Source organism: Pipistrellus hanaki, assembly GCF_964339955.1.
Source record: "Pipistrellus hanaki genome assembly, chromosome: 14".
NCBI lineage: Eukaryota > Metazoa > Chordata > Mammalia > Chiroptera > Vespertilionidae > Pipistrellus > Pipistrellus hanaki.
The window spans coordinates 30,095,159-30,114,372 of NC_140516.1; the positions used below are offsets into that span (position 1 = coordinate 30,095,159).

The 19,214-nt window shown below is 43.0% G+C and overlaps 1 protein-coding gene across 1 annotated transcript in view; it reads left to right on the forward strand.

Moving 5' to 3' along the window:
* PAPSS2 (3'-phosphoadenosine 5'-phosphosulfate synthase 2) overlaps nt 1–19,214 on the forward strand; it is a 60,235-nt gene that overhangs the window by 19,954 nt on the left and 21,067 nt on the right. The window contains exons 2-3 of the mRNA XM_084903445.1: nt 15,614–15,731; nt 18,256–18,491. Of these exons, the coding sequence (XP_084759571.1) occupies nt 15,614–15,731; nt 18,256–18,491 (354 nt within the window). The remainder of the gene's footprint in view (nt 1–15,613; nt 15,732–18,255; nt 18,492–19,214) is intronic.

Consider the following 19,214-nt stretch of genomic DNA (forward strand, 5'->3'; position numbering starts at 1 on the left):
ATGTCAATGACACCCATGTTTTTAAAACCATATTTTTGTCATGTCAATTCAGAGAAATTCAAATTTACATTTCTATCCAAGTTCGACAAATGTCCTATATAAAAAAGGGAGGGAGGGAGAGAGGGAGGGAGGAAGGAAGGAAGGAAGAAAGGAAGGCAGAGAGAGAGAGAAAGGAGAGAGAGAGAGAGAGAGAGAGAGAGAGAGAGAGAGAGAGAGAGAGAGAGAGAGAGAGAGAAAAGAGAGAAAGGAGAGAGCTGGGTGAGAGGAGAAGGGAGAGGAAACCGGATCCAGGTTTTCATTTTGATAGTCATGTCCATAAATGATCGTTTGCTTTCCATTTACTAGGTTAGCTCTTCCTGCGGGTCTACATAGAAAAGCAAAGCATAGCCTTCCTCCTACCCCCACCCCCCAGTCTTGCTGGCACAAGTCAACAAAGCGACAGCTTGTTAGGTGGCTCCACAGGATCCAGTTGGCATGGCCTTGAGGCTTACTTTTCCAGTTGAGCCAAGAAGACTTTTCTTTCCTTTGACAGATTTAATAACTAACATTCAAACAATACGTTTTTATAATGTGTACTCTGAGAGGACTTCCTAGGCCATAAAACCACCTGAGTCAATGGGAGTTGTTCTCCATTCTTGAGTTAGAGATTTAAGATTAAGTCCTAAAGATGGGAAGCACATGTATAATAGTCACACACAGTCTTTGTGGTTGAGAAAAGTTATGAAGCACAGCATTTACAAGATGTTTGAAAGAGAAAGAAAATACTAAAAACAGGCATGAAATGATAAAGAATAGTCCCACCATCAACGTCAAGCCATCTGCATCAGATGAAGCTGCTTCCAACAGTGTAGAATCAGAAGATACTACGCAGAACACTAAAGTGGGGAGGCTGCAATGCCCCCCTTTAGCCTCCTCTACAGAGGTAAGGGGAAGTGAGTACTGTCAGAAAAAGGAGCACAGAGGGACTCATTGTCAGATTGAGAGGTTTGGAGGTAGAGCTGAGCCCGGTGGCAGTGCTGAGAGTCAAGGTGAGGCTTATGGTTTTGAGCCCTGAGGTACAATTTGTACTTTCCCCATAGATCCTGGGCCCAGAACCACGTGACTTCCACAATGTGAGCCTTGTGAGTGGCTGAGGGTATGTACCTGTGTTCATCCTGTTTCCATCACCTAACAATCACCAAACAGAGCTTGGTGGTGTGCCAGGTTGCATTAGTGTGCCAGATTGCTCCAGGACCATCCTGCATACTGTGGTCAGAAATAGTTTGTCTCCATGTAGAGTCATGAAGGTTTAAACCCATGGTTCGAGAATCAGGCTCACTAATAGCTATTCTGAGCTTCTTCTACTTAATTCAGAGGAAACGTCTTGCATATACCATATGGTATACGAAAAAGTAGAGAATTGATATGCCACCAGCATAGCCATTTTTTAATCTATTTATAGTTGCTTTGTGTCAATACATGTTGACTAGAAAATGCAGCAAGATAAAGTTGCACGGTGATTGCAGTGCATGATCAATGAAGATTGAAACCAGACTGACAGGTTAATTCTGTTTAAAAAAAAAAAAAAAAAAAAAAAAAAAAAAGTCCTGCCCTGTTAGTTTGGCTCAGTGGATAGAATGTTGGTTGGTCTGCGGACTAAAGGGTCCCAGGTTTGATTCCAGCCAAGGACACATGCCCGGGTTGATGGCTTGATCCCACCTCCACCCCCCTAGTAGGGGGCATGTGGGAGGCAACCAATCAATGTTTCTCTCTCATTGATGTTTCTATCTCTCTATCCCTCTTCCTTCCTCTTTAAAATCAATAAAAAATTTTAATAAAATTAAAGAAGACTTAAAATTTTAAAAAAATCCTAGTATTGCCCAGCAGAATCTAGAGTTTTTCTTGACTAGATGGATAACTGTGTGAAAGCAGCCAAGGAGTATGTGACCAAATGTAGACCCTGTTGTCCTTCCAGCTGTAGTTCAAAGGTAAGCCATGTGTCCCATCTCTCATCCCAGCCTTCTGATGCCCTGTGAAGTCCTCAGGAAAAAAAGTCTCATTCATGGTGACATTCAAATGCACAGTCAGCTAATTCAGGATGTTTGCCCTGTCTTTGAATGCTATAGATTATTTGCTTGCCTGATTTTGAATTTTAGATGAATGGAATCATACAGTATGTACGCCTTTCATGTCTGGCCTCTTTCTCCATTGTGTGTGTAAGACCTATTCTTGTTGTGTCTTGCAGTGATTTGTTTATTCTCATTGCTGAGTCATATTCCTTTGTGTAGAGACACTATGATTACCAGACTACTGTTGAAGGACAGTTAGGTGTCTTTAAATAATTATAACAATCCCATGAGGTAGGTGGCATTATTTTTGTCCATTTTGTGGGTGAGCAGACTGAGGCTTTGTGCAGCTTTAGAATTCCTTTACCTCAAGTCACACAGGTCATTGTGGTCTAGCCAGGCTTTGAGCCCAAGCAGCCTGACTCGAGGACTCCTGCTCTCCACCCTCACTCTATTATCACTCAGCGCCTGACTGAGCTCTTTGATCTGTTTCTGCCTTTCTTCTATCCCTTTAAAGGATTCCAGGCTGTGGGAGCTGGACCATGAGACAAGCATCTCTTTCACCAGCTGAATATGGACCCGTCCCTCCCTGTAGCTTTGTTCCTAGGTCAGGTTTATTGTGCTTGGTCCCCTTAGTTCACCTGACATGTCTGAATCCCTGGTAAATCCTGTGTAGGCTTAAGTGGAGAGGGGAGGGGGGCCCAATTTCAAAAGCATGATTAAAAGCTAAATTGACTCTTGAGAGTTTAACACGTGATTTTGTTAGTACAGCTTTGGCTTTAACTGGGTAGGTGCTACTCTTGTCACGTGGAACATGAAAACACCTGAGGATTATTTGGAGTTTTTTACTTTTTACTTTTTCCTGTTCGGAGGAATTCTTTTCCCTATATTGGAGCCTTCCCAGGCTGTCTGTAAGAAAAGAAATACTCACATGCTGTTTTTTAGAAAATGTTCACAAATGCAGCTTTCTGCCTATTGCTTCCTGAAAGCCGCTCAAGTAGAGGCTACAGATTAACACGAAAAAGAAATCAATTTCCTAGCTATGTGTCAGCAACCCAATGCCAGCAAGTCGAGGGAGGTCAGTTCTGGCCTCTCCCGATGGAAGTGGAGGGGCATGAGGCTGTGGAAGGAGGGCCGCCATCCCCAATCCCTTATCTGGGGGATGAGGTTCCCCCTGCATGTTTCCCTGAGCATCTTAGAACAGCCCAGAAGTCTGGGGGTCTCTGTTGTGAGGACCAGAGAGAGTATGGAGGAGGCCACGTCTCCTCTCAGAAGCAGAGACTCCCTCCGCCGCAAGGCAAGTCACACACCGTTTCCTGCTCTGGAACATCTGAATGGAAGGCTTTTTCTTTAATTTAATGACAAAGTTGGTTGTGTACATATGGGCAGAGAGGTTAAAATTGTTTTTTCTAAAGGCATTTTAGAAAAGTTGAATGTGCAGGCCGCCCTCTGTCGAACTTCATCCCTTTTTTCCAGACACTCTTTCCACTGTGGAATCTGTGAGACTTGCCAGCCAGGAGAGTGGCAGTTTTCCAACAAAAAGGCTATTTTACTCATTGGTCGATAGAGGGGGGAGAGTGAGGCTAGCCATGTCGGAATGTCTGTGTTCAGTCTTCTTTGACTCTGAAATTGCCTTCTCCCCCCCCCCCCACCCCCCGACCCCCAACATCTTCATGCTTCATGTGGTCCTCCTGCTCCACCCATACCCCTGGCCCCCCACACACCCGATTCTGTACTCTATCTCAGCCACCCCCTCGCCAGTGAACCTGCTCACCACTGGTTTCAAGGGGATGTGTGAAAGCTGCATGTTCTTAATTTAGGGTATTAGGGCTTGCTGGGAAAATTACCTAAACTTTGAAGAGTTCTTGTGTCGGAAATTTCAGAACTGGTTGTAAAACTTTAGTCTCTTGAGATGACACCTAAAGGCATTTCTTTGAAAGGAATTTCTAAAGGGAGAATTTTTGAAATGGGGTATAAAAAAAAAATGAGTTGTGGAGCTCAACATCTTCAGTGTTCCCATGGCTGATGTGTGTAATAAATGTGAGGCGAGGCCTTATATTTCTGAGTTTTGGGTCAGGAAAAAAAAACAGGATCCTATGGGGGCAGAGGAGGAAGCTAGGTCTGTCTGTGGTTGTGAAAATTAGCCAAAGCGCCACAACAATATGTAAACCACTCCTTCATGAGTAAGGAGATAAGTAGAGAGGAGAGTTCAACCAAAGGGACTGTGGGTGAAACGGTTTGCTCTGGATGCTACGTGGGATTTGTGTGATGGGTGCATGGAATTTAAGGCCAAAAGGGGCAGAAGGTAAAGCTGAAAGAGGACATCATGGCCCAAACATGAGGTCTGTGGACTTTCCAGAAGCCACACAGAGTTTAAGCAGGTGGCAAAGGGGGGGTGGCCCTCTGGGAGGGAGACAGGGGGAGTCCAGTCTGAAGGCTGTCACAGTAATGCTCATGAGCGATTAGCTAACTAGCAATAGTGGGATGGTTTGAGAGGTATTTCTTAGCTAAAATTGACAGGACTTGGTGATAGATTGACTTTTCTTTTTAAGTGAGGAAGGGGCAGTAGGAGGACTCTTATTTTAGATAATGGAGAGAAGTATGAGCCATTGCAAGTGGTGAGGAATATTGGAAGAGGAGCAAGGGCTGATGGCAAGGTGAATTCTGTCCTGGTCATGCTGATTTTCAGGGGCTCTGGGGGACCGTACATGCTAGACATTTGAATAGCTGAAGATAAAGATTTAGCAACCCATAGCTTATCGATAATAGACAAAGTCTTGGGAGCAGATGAGAGTCACTAGGAACTGTGCAGGGGGAAAGCAAATGACATCCTCAAGATGTCATTTCCTGAAGTTTCCTAATTGAATCACCAAAATATTACACATAGAAGGAGGCCTTTGAACTGGGCAGGAATGCTGTGAATCTGTTTATTCCAGAGTATGATGGGTTTAGTGCCCTTTTTTGCTTTAGGAATACGCCCCAGTTTGCACGGGGTATAGGCAGCGTAGCAGATACATTTTAATTTGGTTGTGCTTGAACAGAAAATAAGCAATGTTCGCATGTGCCAGCTTTTTGATGTAAACATTTCAGACTCTTCCAAACTGAAGGACTCCTTTCGTTCACAATGCTATACAGGTTAGTTGGCTCTCTTTGGATCATTTATGTCATATTTGTGAAAGGAAAAGCAATGGAATAATTCATGTGAGGATGTGCTCAGAGAGTACTAGTGTGTGGCTCATTGGCTCATTCAAGCAGTGTATTTTATAAGTGTCGAGTTTAAAATAAAACCGATGACTTGAATTTCAGCACTAATGGAAATGCATTGGGTCACATCAGCTTAACTGAATCTCAAAAGAATATGGGGAACTCATGAAAAATGATAATCACAAATTGTTATATGTAGTTCTTTGATGCAGATTTCAGAGAGTAGCTCACACATGCACTTGTGAATGGCAGCTCTGTTGATTTTAATGATCGGACGGCATGCTCTGCAGTGGCATCTGTGAGAAGACTTGGGATGCAGCAGGTCGCACTTTAAGAAGACTTCAGCACGTGACACAAAGGTGCCTGTAGATGAAGTTGGGAATATGCTGTGTTACTGAGAACTGATACTAAAGCATATGTGCTGATAAGGACCGGAGGTTGCTTAAGGATATCCTAAGAATCAGGACTTTATTCTCTAGTTAATAGGAAGCCACTGAAAGTTGTGAATATAAAAGTAATCTGATTGTCCATGGGAGGAAGTGATAAAACTGGAGATCATTGATGGAGTTCTGAGCCAAGGGAGAGAGAACATTTGACAGATGCTTTACAGTGTAGCACAGACGCAGAAGGAGCAGAGTCCAGGAACTGTGCTCAGGAATCAGGCCGGGGGAAATGTACCGAGAGCCAGAAGGAGACTCCAAACCATGGGCCAGGAGACAAGCAAAGGCCAGAGCTTAGAAGCTGCTCACTAGCATCAGGAGGGTCCGAGGAGCGAAATGCAGCTGTAAGTGCTTTTGTGGTTTCAGTTACCACAGTCTGAAAATTCCCTGACTGGGCTCTGAACCGTGACCTCCTGGTTCATTGGTTGACGCTCAACCACTGAGTCACACCAGCTGAGCAATTCATACTTTTTTAAATGGAACACAGTTCTGAGTGAGGGGTGTGTTGAAATCTCCCACCATCCTGCTCCACAGCACGGAACCTAGAGGACCCAATCCAGGGAAGAGAGGGGCCTCTTTCGTTTCCTTGGCAAACGTTGGGACGATGCGTGCAAACTCTTTGAATTTGCCATCCAAGGTTTTTCAACTATTTGCGTGTGTTTCAGATGCTTTGAAAAACAAGTAAACACTTCAAAAGATTTTAATAAGCAGAGCCATGTGAAAATGTTAAAGATGTCTTAACTATGTCCCTCCCTTGTATTTTTTGATTGTCATTTTTTCACAGCATTCAAATGCTTGTCCAAAAAGTCAAACCAACTTAAATTATTTTCTTATTTACAGGTTTAGCCTATTTAATAAATCTTTCTGTGGTAGGAATGGGTGGGAAAATGCTCATTTTTAGTCTTAAAGAAATTTTACATCCATCCTAAAACTTTTTTCATGCAATCACATTTAATTTATAAATTCCAGATTTGGGTTATTTCTGTATTGTCCAATAACTATTTTTGACAAACTATTTCATTTGCTTTTTGAAGAAATCTGCCAGCTCATTTGTCTCAATTCTCACAACTGGTATTTTGTTACTGGCTACTTGATATGGTTCTTTCCCTTATAACTCAAGAGTAGTTTAGCCAAAGTATATCCTTGAAGCTGGGCATTTTTAGGAAGGTGTGGTTAGCATAACGTTTAACCGAAGTGACACTTCTTCAACTTTGGGAGACGGGAAAAGGAATAACCACAGGATTGGAGCTGAACCTTAAATGTCCAGTGGGTAGTGATTAAATTAAAGTGGAGTCAGGTGCCCTTCCAGCTGTTTGGCTGTTTACAGATTTTACTAAGATCGTTAGGATACTTTCTCTAAGAGGTTCCTATGCGGTGACTCCAGCTGATTCCGACTAGCTTCCTAAATAGAATATAGGGAAGAGAGAACAAAGGTTCCCAGGTGTGATATCCACTTCCAAAAGCCACAATAGCTTCTCCACGGGCAATTTTTCTCTGCATGAAATAACTCAATGCCAAAACAACAACCACTGTGATCAAGTGACAGGGGCTATACTTGAAAGGTTGTTCGCTAGAATTTTCTGTACTCAGTGATGTAAACAGAGTGACTAGTAGTCTCAAAGATTTATTCTCAAGATATCCGAGTTAATAGTTTTTTAATTTGTTGATATTGTCCGGTTATTGTTCTGCTGGTTGTAATGTCTCTCATGACTCGCTTATGTTCACACTTCTGTTACCCTTTGAGCATCAAACCTTTTGGCCTCACTTTTCTGGCTGAGAATTCGTTTTTTGTTTTTTTTTAATATATTTTATTGATCTTTTACAGATAGGAAGAGAGAGATATAGAAAGTCAGAAACATCGATGAGAGAGAATAATCGATCAACTGCCTCCTGCACACCCCCCACGGGGGATGTGCCCGCAACCAAAGTACATGCCCCTGACTGGAATCAAACCTGGGACCTTTCAGTCCGCAAGCCGACGCTCTATCCACTGAGCCAAACCGGTTTCGGAGAGAAATTCTTCATATTTAAAAAATATCTTTATGTCCCAGTTTATATAGAAAAATCAGAATATAGAGACAAGAAGAAAAATAATTGTCTTATACATATCTTTGTAGCCTTATAAGCACATATCTTTGTACATATAAACACATATTTAAAAAATGGAATCAACATTAATTTGTTACCTGTTTTCTCATTGGGGTCTATATCATGATATATTTTTAGGTCAATAAATATAGATGTGCATATTTATCATATGGGTGTGCCATAGTCTATTTATTTATTTATTTATTTTAATATATTTTACTGATTTTAGAGAGGAAGGGAGAGGGAGAAAGAGAGAAACATCAATGATGAGAGAGAATCACTAATTGGCTGCCTACTGCACACCCCCACTGGGGACCGAGCCCACAACTCAGGCATGTGCCCTTGGCTGGAATTGAACCTGGGACCATTCAGTTTTCAGGCCAATGCTCTATTCATTGAGCCAAATCAGCTAGGGTGCCATAGTCTATTTAATTGATAGGCATTTTGATTGGTATAGCTTAGTAACTTGGAAAATGAACTAGAGATACATGATGAGCTCTTTTAAATAGTTTATAACTTTTAATGCTCAATTATTTCACCTAGGGCTATACACCCAAAGAAATACTCTGAAAGAAATATAAAGAAAGATTGATCATTGTAAGCTACTCGTGTTAATGAAAATGGATAATGATTTTTTTGGTTTACATTTTTAGACATTTTTTACATTTTTATTTTAGTTTGCATTTCATATACATGATTTCATTCAGTCCACAATGAGGAAGCTGTGACGAAGGTCGCCAGCTGGGGGTGGAGACCGGGAGCTGAGCCCAGGCAGGAGTAAGACCAGCACTTAAGCCAGGCACCCTGGCTCCATATCCTGCACCTTCCAAGGATGGGACTTCAGCCAGTAGCGTTCGGATCTGTAAATGACTCACAATGCCGGGCCTCCTTAGCTCCTAGGTTTTGAGCAACAGGCAAGAGAATACCTGTGAAAGCGGAGCTTCTACTGAGAGGCTGAGAGAGCAGTTACTGAAGTTGGCTGCTTTTTAAAAATGAATCTTTCAATGAATCTTCAGACTGCACACGGAGGCCATGGAGGTTTAGAACACTTTTAATCAGCAAGAGAGCAATAAAATAACAGTCCAACAGCAATAAGGGCCGAGTTCAAAGGGAACAGAATAGAGTTGTTAAGTAAAGAGGAGGATTTGTTTGCACTGAGTAGGAGCCAGGGTACTGTAATTTCAAATCTATTATTTGTTCATTTTTTTATTGAAGGCATTATGCACATGTAAAAAAAAAAAAACCAATAAAAAACCTTGGAGCATTGGGAGACTCATAACCTGACACATGGTTTCCAGCTTCCAGTTTCCTCATTTTCATAACACTGCTCACTGTGACATATGCTCACATTTGGCATTTGGCTCTGGGGGTGCCCCGCCCCTCTGTGAAATCATCTGAACTTTTTTCTCCATGTCGATTCTTTTCTCCTAGTCATGCAAAAATCAAGTCCAGGGTGTCTACCCTGACTAGGCCTTCCCCATCCTGAGTTCCAGAAGCTCCGCCAGCTCTCCCCGTCTGCATCATTCATGGGGAAGGTATGGCTGAGAGGCAGGTCCTGGGCTGTGTGCTGAGGTCCCAATTCTAATAGCTCTTGAGGCTCACCTGGGAGAAAGGCCATCTGAGAACTGGTAACTAAGGGTTATTTATGATTGAGGCAGTAGGAGGGCAGTAAGTTTGGGGTAGAATGAGGAGGTTTCAAACTAGTGCATCTGAGTGCACATACATACTGGCTGGGCTTTGGGCCACAGATGTTGATAATTGGGCCGGTCCAGCAAGGCTCAGTGGTTGAGTGCCAGCCTACGAACCAGGAGGTTTGATTCCCTGTCAGGGCATATGCAGGAGTCAATCGATCAACAATTCCGTCTCATCATTGATGTTTTTATCTCTCTCTCTCCCTCTTCCTTCCTCACTGAAATCAATAAATATATTTTGAAAGAAGATAATAATTGTAGTAGCAGCAACAATGTATGTGTGAGTGTGTGTGTGTGTGTGTGTGTGTGAATTGTCACCCATACCAAATGCTATTCTATACGTTGTCTGATTGTTCATGAGCCCCACCTCTCCAAACTTTCCATTTGAGTGGACCAAATTTCTAGGACACTTCTAAATTTGGGCAACTTAGACTCAAAGTACCATGATTCTCTTGAGTAGATCGAATGCTGCCTGAGCCTCATCAGATTCAACATCTTACTGTGTGTCTTATATTTTCTTTGATATTTTATATAGAAAATCATTTCATTTCATCCTAACAGCAACCCTGTGAGGAAACTACTCTTAGACCTATTGATGAAAGAAACATCCAAACCTGTAAAAAAAAATTATGCATTTATTTAAGCTAAATTGACAATAATTGTTCAATTGATTTCTGAGAGGAAAGGAGAGGGAGAGAGAGAGAGATAGAAACATCAATGATGAGGGAGAGCCATTGATCAGCTACCTCCTGCACACCCCACACTGGGGATGGAGCCTGCAACCTGGGTATGTGCCCTTGTCTGGAATCGAACCTGGGACCCTTCAGTCCGCAGGCTGACACTCTATCAGTTGAGCCAAAGCGGCTAGGGCTAATTAATTCCCTTTTAATGTGCACAAATTTCATGCAAAAGGCCACTAGTTTATAATAATAAAAGCATAATATGCTAATTAGACTGGACAACTGAACTTCCTCTGGAAGAAGCTGTGGAGACGGGGGCTGAGCAGAGGTGCTTAGGGGTGATCAGGCAGCCAGGCACAGTGGTTAGGGGTGATCAGGCAGGCAGGCGAGTGGTTAAGAGCCAGTGGTCCCAGATTGTGAGAGGGTGCAGGCCAGGCTGAGGAACTTCCCTTCCTCCCCCAACCTTCCTTGCATGAATGCCATTCACCAGGCCTCTGGTGTTAAATATTTGCCCAGGGCCACAGAGCAAGTAGGGTGCAAAGCAGATTTTAAACTCAGGTTTGCTTGACTACAAAGCTCATACTCATCCTGCTGCTGTGCATGTGAAGGGCATTTTCCTGGGCCAGTGAGCTGGAAGAAGGTAGGGATTTTTGCAAAATTGTTCTTAGGGATGCGGAATGGAAGTATACCACCCACTTTTTGGTTTCTGGGCCACTTCCCACCAAGTGGCACTGTTGGATGAGGTGCCAGGGATGTCTGTGTGCTGTTTCTACACTCAGGGAGGCAAGGATTTTCTTCACCATGTGTTTTGTTTTCCGTGGAGAAATCCTTTTTCCGACAGCCACTTTCCTCCCAAAGCTTCGAACACCATATGCTCTTCAGAAGGAAGTAAAGTTCTCAGGAAAGAGAAGTTTTCAGCTGTCTGGTCCCTTTGCAGTTTAAACATCATTCAAAACATCTGCTTCTGTTTTATTTGTTTGCCTATTGAAGAAAATCAGGGGTAAATTTGAGATAAAATATCTTCCTAAACCCAAAAAGCCCCATACTTGGACATCTGAAAAAAACTTTGTTTAAACATTATAAGAGTGATAGAAAAGGTGTACAAATACCCACGATTAAGATTCTGCTAATAGCCCTGGCCGGTGTGGCTCAATTGTTTGGACATCATCCGGCGTACCAAAAGGTTGTGGATTTGATTCCCGGTCAAGCACATGCCTGGGTTTGTGAGTGTAGGTTGGGGCACGTACAGGAGGCAACCAATTGATGTTTCTCCCTTTCTCTCTTCCCTTTCCTCTGTCTCACTCTAAAAATCAATAAAAACATCTTCTCGGGTGAGGATAAAATAAAATAAAATAAAATAAAAAAGATTCAGCTAATAAAACCCAAAAGTTCAGAGATTAACTATTAAACACTTTTAGAGTAGTTCTTTCTGATGATTTCTGAATTGTTTTTGAAAACCAAGCAGTTGGTTGGGAGGCAATTTAACAAGATCATAGCAAAGTTTCCACAGAAAACCAAGAAAGCCTGGAGTTTATTCTGGACCTCTCTCTATAGGGAGAAGAAACATCCATAGGGAGAAGAAACAGATGAGAGAGAGAGAGAGAGAGAGAGAGAGAGAGAGAGAGAGAGGGAGGGAGGGAGGGAGGGAGGGAGGGAGGGAGGGAGGGAGGGAGGGAGGGAGGGAGAAATGTCTGTGGAAAATTAAGCTCTGATGGGCATTCATGTGCACAGGTGGGCAGTAGCCCCTTAAGTTCAATATGCTGTGACTGGGATCAGAGCCCTTTTCCATAAAGGCAGCCGTACTGAACAATACAATTCCGCCATCTGAATCTTATTATCTGTTTTCTGGCTTGCCTCCTTTTTTAAATGGCTCTCTGTGGTTTTGTTTTTGCATGTGGCAGAATTTTCATATAATGAAAAATCCATCTTGTGTGTTCATTCAGTGAGTTCCAGCAAGAGTGCAAACACCTGTGAACAAACCCTTGTCAAGACATACAACACTGTCACCCCCAAGCAACGGCTGTTCTGAGTTAGCACACTAGTTTTCCTTATTTGGGGACTTCGTATAGATGGAATCTCATGCAGTTCTTTTGTGTGGAAGACTTCTTCGACTCCGCATAACGTTTTCATTTATCATTTTCGTCGCATGTATCAGTAGTCCATTCCTTTTTATTGCCGTGTAGTGTTCTGTTATAAAAGTATTCTACAGTTTGGGCTTTTTAAAGGTTTTTTTGCTTGTTTGTTTGTTTGTTTGTGTGGTTTTTTGTTGTTGTTTTTTTTTTTTTTTTGTGTGTGTGTGTGTGTGTGGGTATGTGTTTGGGGTTTTTTTAGCTGTGGATTTTGTTTTTGTTAACTGTTTTTCCTATTGATGGATACTTGGTTATTTCCCGTTTTTTATCCAAATAAAGTTGCTGAGACTACACTGTACAAGTCTTTTTCAGGATACAAGTTTTCATTTCTCTTGAGCAAATATCTATGACATCGCTGAGTCATAGGGCTGGCAGATATTTCATTTAATAAGAAACGAAATGGTGGGCCATTTTACACCTCCACTGTCAACATCTGAGATCACTTGCTGCCATTAGATGGAAGCAGTCACATTTCATTTGGGTTTGAATTTGCATTTAATTTGCATGACTAATTACATTGAGTGCTTCTTCCTATGCTATTGACCATTTGTGCATCTTCCCTTGAGAAGTGATTGTTGAGATCTTTTGTCCATTTTTAAAGATGGGCTTGTCTTTATATTATTAAGCTGTAGGTGTTTCTATATCTCCATGTAGTACACACATATATATATATATGAGACCCTCCCCCTCCTCCAGGGAGTGGGGTCCCAGATACTTATCTTCTTAGCTGTATTTGCCCCCAAAATGATGCCAGGGACTCTGCTTTGTTTAGTACAGTACCATATTCCCATGGCCTGTAGTTGTAGCTTTGAGGCAGAAAGAAAGGGTTTATTGAGCCATATGCTGGTCAGAAAAAGGACCAGGTCCCGGGACATACTGTCAAACCAACAGTCACCAACTGGTGGTCCGTGAAGTGGGAACCAGCAGCAGCAGGGCCAGAGGGAGAAGATGCGCATGCCCTCTGTCCTGGAGCTGACGGGCTCTTTTATACACTGGGCTTGTGGACAGAAGATGTAAATTGTTTTGAAAGAATTTACATTGGCTGCGGGAGGGTGGGAAAAGGTGAAGTGGGGGCAGTTCTGGGGTAGATGCTAGTCTCTAAGGAAGAAATCCTTCCAATTTCAGGATTGGTTGTGGGAAAGTTCATACATAAACAGGATATGGTGGCACCTGGCAATTGGCCTTTTTTAAAAAAAAATTGTTTTTGTTTTTTGTTAATCCTCACCAAGGATATTTTTTCCATTGATTTTTAGAGAGAGTAGAAGGGAGAGGCACATCGATTGGTTGCCTTCCACATGTGCCCTGACCAGGCCCGGGATCGAACTGCAGCTGAGGTACTTGAGTGGATTCAAACCCAGGACTCTTCAGTCCTCGGGCTAGCGCTCTATCTACTGAGCCAATCTGACTAGGGTAGTTGGCCATTTTTTTTTTTAGATATCATCCTGGAAGTTGATTCAAAATTTCAACATATAATCAGGAATGAGAGCAGTGTTTTGCTGATTTTGGCCTGAGGCTCTTAACTGATTCATCTCTTACTTCTTCCGCCCACCCTTGGACCTGCTATAATTTAACTTGGGACATAACGGAATTTTTTCTTGTTAGAGCTCATTTACATAAAAATCTACGGAAAGGATCAGTAAATGAACAGGTGAACTGACTTTTGGGCCTGCTATTTAGACTCAATGTTCTTGAATTTAGTGGCGGTGATTAACAAGGAAACAGAGAAAAAGACATTAATGTTGTCCTTAAGCTATTAAGTTCACTTGGCACAGAAGACTCAGACACCTTTAGGGGATCGGCTCGCCAGGGGAAATACTGCTAGAATGTCTCATGGTCTAGAAATTTGTCCCCGTTTATATATAAAGCCACTGCTGTCTGGCCTGCTGCATTCTGGACCATATCCCGCCTCTTCCACATCCTGGGTTCTCATTAGGCTTGTTTGACAGGTGATCCGAGCATCTAGCTGGGGAGGGTTTCAGACAACCCAGCTGATCCCATTTTTAAAAATATATATTTTATTGATTTTTTACAGAGAGGAGAGGGATAGAGAGCTAGAAACATGGATGAGAGAGAAACATCGATCAGCTGCCTCCTGCACACCCTCTACTGGGGATATGGCTGCAACCAAGGTACATGCCCTTGACTGGAATTGAACCTTGACCTTTCAGTCCACAGGTCAACCCTCTATCCACTGAGCCAAACCGGTTTTGGCTGATCCCGGCTTTCAGCATCTTCCTCCTGGCTCCCTATGACTGTTCATTCCCTGCCTGACTGGCCCCTTTGCTGGGGGCTCTGTGCCTCACCAGCAGGCCTGCCCCCACTGGTTGCACCACCCAAGGCCAGCAGGGGGCTCCTTCCCTGTGGTCTTGAAGCTATTTTTCTGGTCCTTGTCCAGCTGGCTCCCGCCTGCCTTTCCTGTTAGGAGTCGTCAGCAGCAGCACCCACATTTATAGAGGAGCTCCCAGTAAAGGCATGTTCACATTCTTCATCTCATATAGCCTCCAAATCGTCCTGCTCGTACCCCTCTTTGTTTTTCCCCAAGGGGGTGGCATAAAGCGGTGATTTCATTTGCTCCAGAATTTAATAGCTGCGCTTATGTGTCCCAGAGTTTTCTAAGCTTCTCTAGGTCTTGCTCAAAGAATATTGGTGCTTTTTTTTTTTTTTAAAGTTCTGATAGGTGTACATGTGTGGTGTTTAAAAGTCTCCATAGATTTTTATAGTTAAGGAACTTGGATTACATGTCATAAGAAATTCATTTCCACACCAAAAATACATATGGGCAGTTCCCAGCCTTTTTAACTTAACCACCCCACCATCTTTGGATCCCATCATTTAAATTTTTCTTCCACCAAAAAACTGCACATTTTATGTATTTTTTTCATCCTCACCCAAGGATATGTTTTTCATTGATTCTAGAGAAAGAGGAAGGAAAAGGAGGAGAGGGATGAGGGGTATGGGGGACATCGATGTGAGAGAGAAACATTGATCGGCTGTCTCACCCACATGCCCAGACCAGGGGTTGAACTGAAACCCTGTGGTGAACAGGATGACACTCCAACCACTGAGAAACACCGGCCACATTTTAAAATCTCATAGAACCAGAATTCTTACATTGTATCAATATTTATCTCATTCAACTTGTACTTTCAAAGAGTCATGATAGGTATTCTAAAGGCTGTGTCTATAGCAGAATTAATTAATGTGCTCTGTATGCCAATGAAAAAGGAGGAGTTTCCTTTGGAGGACTATTAATGTAATCTGTTAATTTATTTTGTTTATACATCTTATGTTTATTAGCTTATTAACTATTGTACTTGATCTTGTCTTTCTTTGTAGGAGAACCAGCACAAATCCACCAATGTCATCTATCAGGCCCACCACGTGAGCAGGAATAAGAGAGGGCAGATAGTTGGAACAAGGGGCGGATTCCGAGGATGTACCGTGTGGCTGACAGGTATGCTGTGTTGATATACATATACATATACGTATACATATACATATACATATACATATACACATTTTTTAAATATATCTTTATTGATTTCAGAGAGGAAGGGAGAGGGAGAGAGAGAGACAGAAACATCAATGATGAGAGAGAATCATTGACTGCCTCCTGCATGCCCCCTACTGGGGATCAAGCCTGCAACCTGGGCATATGCCCTTGATGGGACAAATAGTTATCTCAAGGTTTGAAAGAAATGCAAGTCAAATTCATGATTCAAATTGCTCAGTTCTTTTTCTGACCATCCATTTTTGAGCCCTTATTTGAAATGATGGAATGGTACTTGAGCAGCTGATTCAGAAAGTCAAATAAAAAGTTAATCTCACTTTAGAGTAGAAATTTGGAGTAAGTCCAGTCAATTCAATAAACCTGGTGATGATATAAAAAAAAAAAAAATTCACTTAGCATGACCCATGGTAGTTCCACAGGAAAAAATAATGTTCTTTGAAATAGGCTACATGAGGAATCTACTCTCTGATATAAATTGTGATATGGCTCTACAATAAAAGTGGCAAAGACAAGATACTTTACTTGAATGAGTGACCTAATCTTATAAAAAATGAGAGTAATACCACTTACTTGATGTATTAATATCCAGATTCTATAATAAATTCAGTTGTTAAAAAAAACTATTACTGTGATTTTAGCTCTTAGTTTCCTGAGAGCTGAAACAAAATCAAAGGGAAGTTCTATTATTTCTCTCATTTTCTGCCGGGAGAGAGCATGCCAGAGATTCAGGAGTTCCATTTCTCCTACCCTACAACCAGACAAATTCTAATGGGCAATGAGTTACATAATAGACAAAGTTACATAACAGATGGTGTTGTCAGCAGTGATCTGTAGAGATTGCAAACACATTCTTCAGATAGCCACTTGTCCTAATGATCCTATCTCAAGGCCAGATGCATGATAAAAGATGACTAAAATATGGAAATTATTTGTTTACCTTTCACGTAATATCCTTTTTTTAAAAATATATTTTATTAATTTCAGGGAGGAAGGGAGAGGGAGAGAGAGATAGAAATATCAATGATGAGAGAGAATCATTGACTGCCTCCTGCATGCCCCCTACTGGGGATCAAGCCTGCAACCTGGGCATATGCCCTTGATGGGAATCAAACCCGGGACCCTTCAGCCCGCAGGCCGACGCTCTATCCACTGAGCACACCAGCTAGGGCCATGTAATATCTTTCTTATCAAGTCTCCTTTGCTTTCTGTCTTTCATCCCTACTTTTCTTGTACTTTTTGTCTTTTCCTTCTTTCCACCCTCTGTCTTTGTAGTGACCTCTTGACCTTCTTTTCTTTGCCCCTAACTTTTCCTCTTCCGCACCTGGGTGCTGACTGACAGTGGCTTTGCACAATGAAATATTCTTCAGGTTCCAAAATCTTTAGGATTATTGAATATGTTGAGTGCTACTTTTCCAGGATTTTAAGTAATTTTCAAATCACTTATGTAATTCCCTTTCTCCTGATGTTTTCCTTCATACTGAAATTATAAAGTGTGTTCCCAGCCATTGTGCTCTGAAACCGTGGTCAGAGGTACATGGTAACTGTTCTCATGTAAAGACTCCAAATGGCCAAGAGCGTATGGCAGTTCTCAACACACCCACAGCCTCGCTCAGGACGCTTCCCACCCTCGATGTTTCAAGAGTCATCGTCAAAAAAGTTTTGAAAATAAAGGACAGACTATGGGCTCTGTGGTCAGATGCTTGTGCAGGGGCATCGACAGGGAGGTGACCTCCCAGCCTCAGTGGGCTGGCTGTCCCCTCTCCTCTAGCTGACTGCTGTCCCAAGAGACTGTGAGAGCACTCTCACCAGATCTTCTTGTTTTTTTGTTTGTCTGTTTTTATCAAGATAAGCCAAAATCTGGATTTTATGTGCAACTTTCTAATCTTTAAAACACTCTGCAGGCCCTAACTGGTTTGGCTCAGTGGATGGAGCGTCGGCCTGTGGACTGAAAGGTCCCAGGTTCAATTCCGGTCAAGGGCATGTACCTTGGTTGCGAGCACATCCCCAGTAGGAGGTGTGCAGGAGGCAGCTGATGGATGTTTCTCTCTCGTGGATGTTTCTAGCTCTCTATCCCTCTCCCTCCTCTCTGCAAAAAATCAATAAAACATATTTCAAAAAACAACAACACTCTGCAGGCCACACAGAACATAGCAGGAACCAAATGCAGCCCCCACGTGGTCTCCCCTGGGTGAACCTCCCTGGCTTAGAGAGGCTATCGATCTAATAAGGAACAAATCGTTCTCCCAAGATTTGAAAGAAATGCAAGTGTTGGACTTATATAGCACACTAGACTTTTTCTAGATTTTAAGGGTTTTGATTTGAGGTCAATCAAGTGATTGCAATAAGGGCATAAGTTACACTTAGAGTAGGTAAGAATTAGGGTCAAGTCACGATTGGGATCAGCTTCCAATTTGTCATCTTCAACAACCAGGGACAGTGCCTGTCTGGTCTTGCCTGCTCTGAACAGGTCTCTCCGGTGCTGGGAAGACGACGATCAGCTTTGCTCTGGAGGAGTACCTGGTCTCCCACGGCATCCCCTGCTACTCCCTGGACGGGGACAACGTCCGTCACGGCCTTAACAAGAACCTGGGCTTCTCCGCGGGGGACAGGGAGGAAAACATCCGCCGGATTGCCGAGGTGGCCAAGCTGTTCGCCGACGCTGGCCTGGTCTGCATCACCAGCTTCATTTCTCCTTTCACCAAGGTAGACTGATTTGGCTCCCACACACTGCCAGCCCGGCGCTCTCCCTGCCAGGAACAGGAGCTGGGAGGGGGGAGGGCCCGGAGGAGTGTTAGACTTCCAATTTCCCCTCCTGTCCCTTGCTCCCCTCCCTTGCTTCCTCATTTCCTCTATTTAATATGGTGAAAAGAGAGGTCCTTCATTTCCAGATGCCAGGGCACCAGACCACAGAAACCCTTCCACACACACACACACACACACCCACACACACACACACAGTTGTAAGGCACCCTTGGCCAGAGCCGAAAGGAAGAAAACATTCACCAAGAAGAACTCCAAGGCTCTATAATTCCATTTCTCCCCAAACTCCGAGGGCTTAGCTCACTTCAAGGAAACAGCTGCTTCTCCCCAAGCCTCAGGTTCTGTGTATTTCACTCAATTCTTGGAGGGGGAGTGGCCCTCTCCTGGTTTGTCTGGGAGCTTCCAATAAGAAGCTTTGTACTTGCAACGTCCTTTGAATGAAATGCTCCCTCGTTGCCAGCCCTGAACTTTAGCAGAGATTCCTTCCCGGGGTTTGCTTGGGGTTTTCTCGGAAAGTCCTCCAGAGGACTGTTTGCGGGAGTGACCTCTGCTCTTTCTCTGAAGGAGGAGGCTCCCGCCACCTTTGCTGAGCCCAGACCCCACTGCTGCTTTCACACCATGTTCCCGGATGAAGAATTTCACTGGGAAACCTCTTCTTATGTTCCT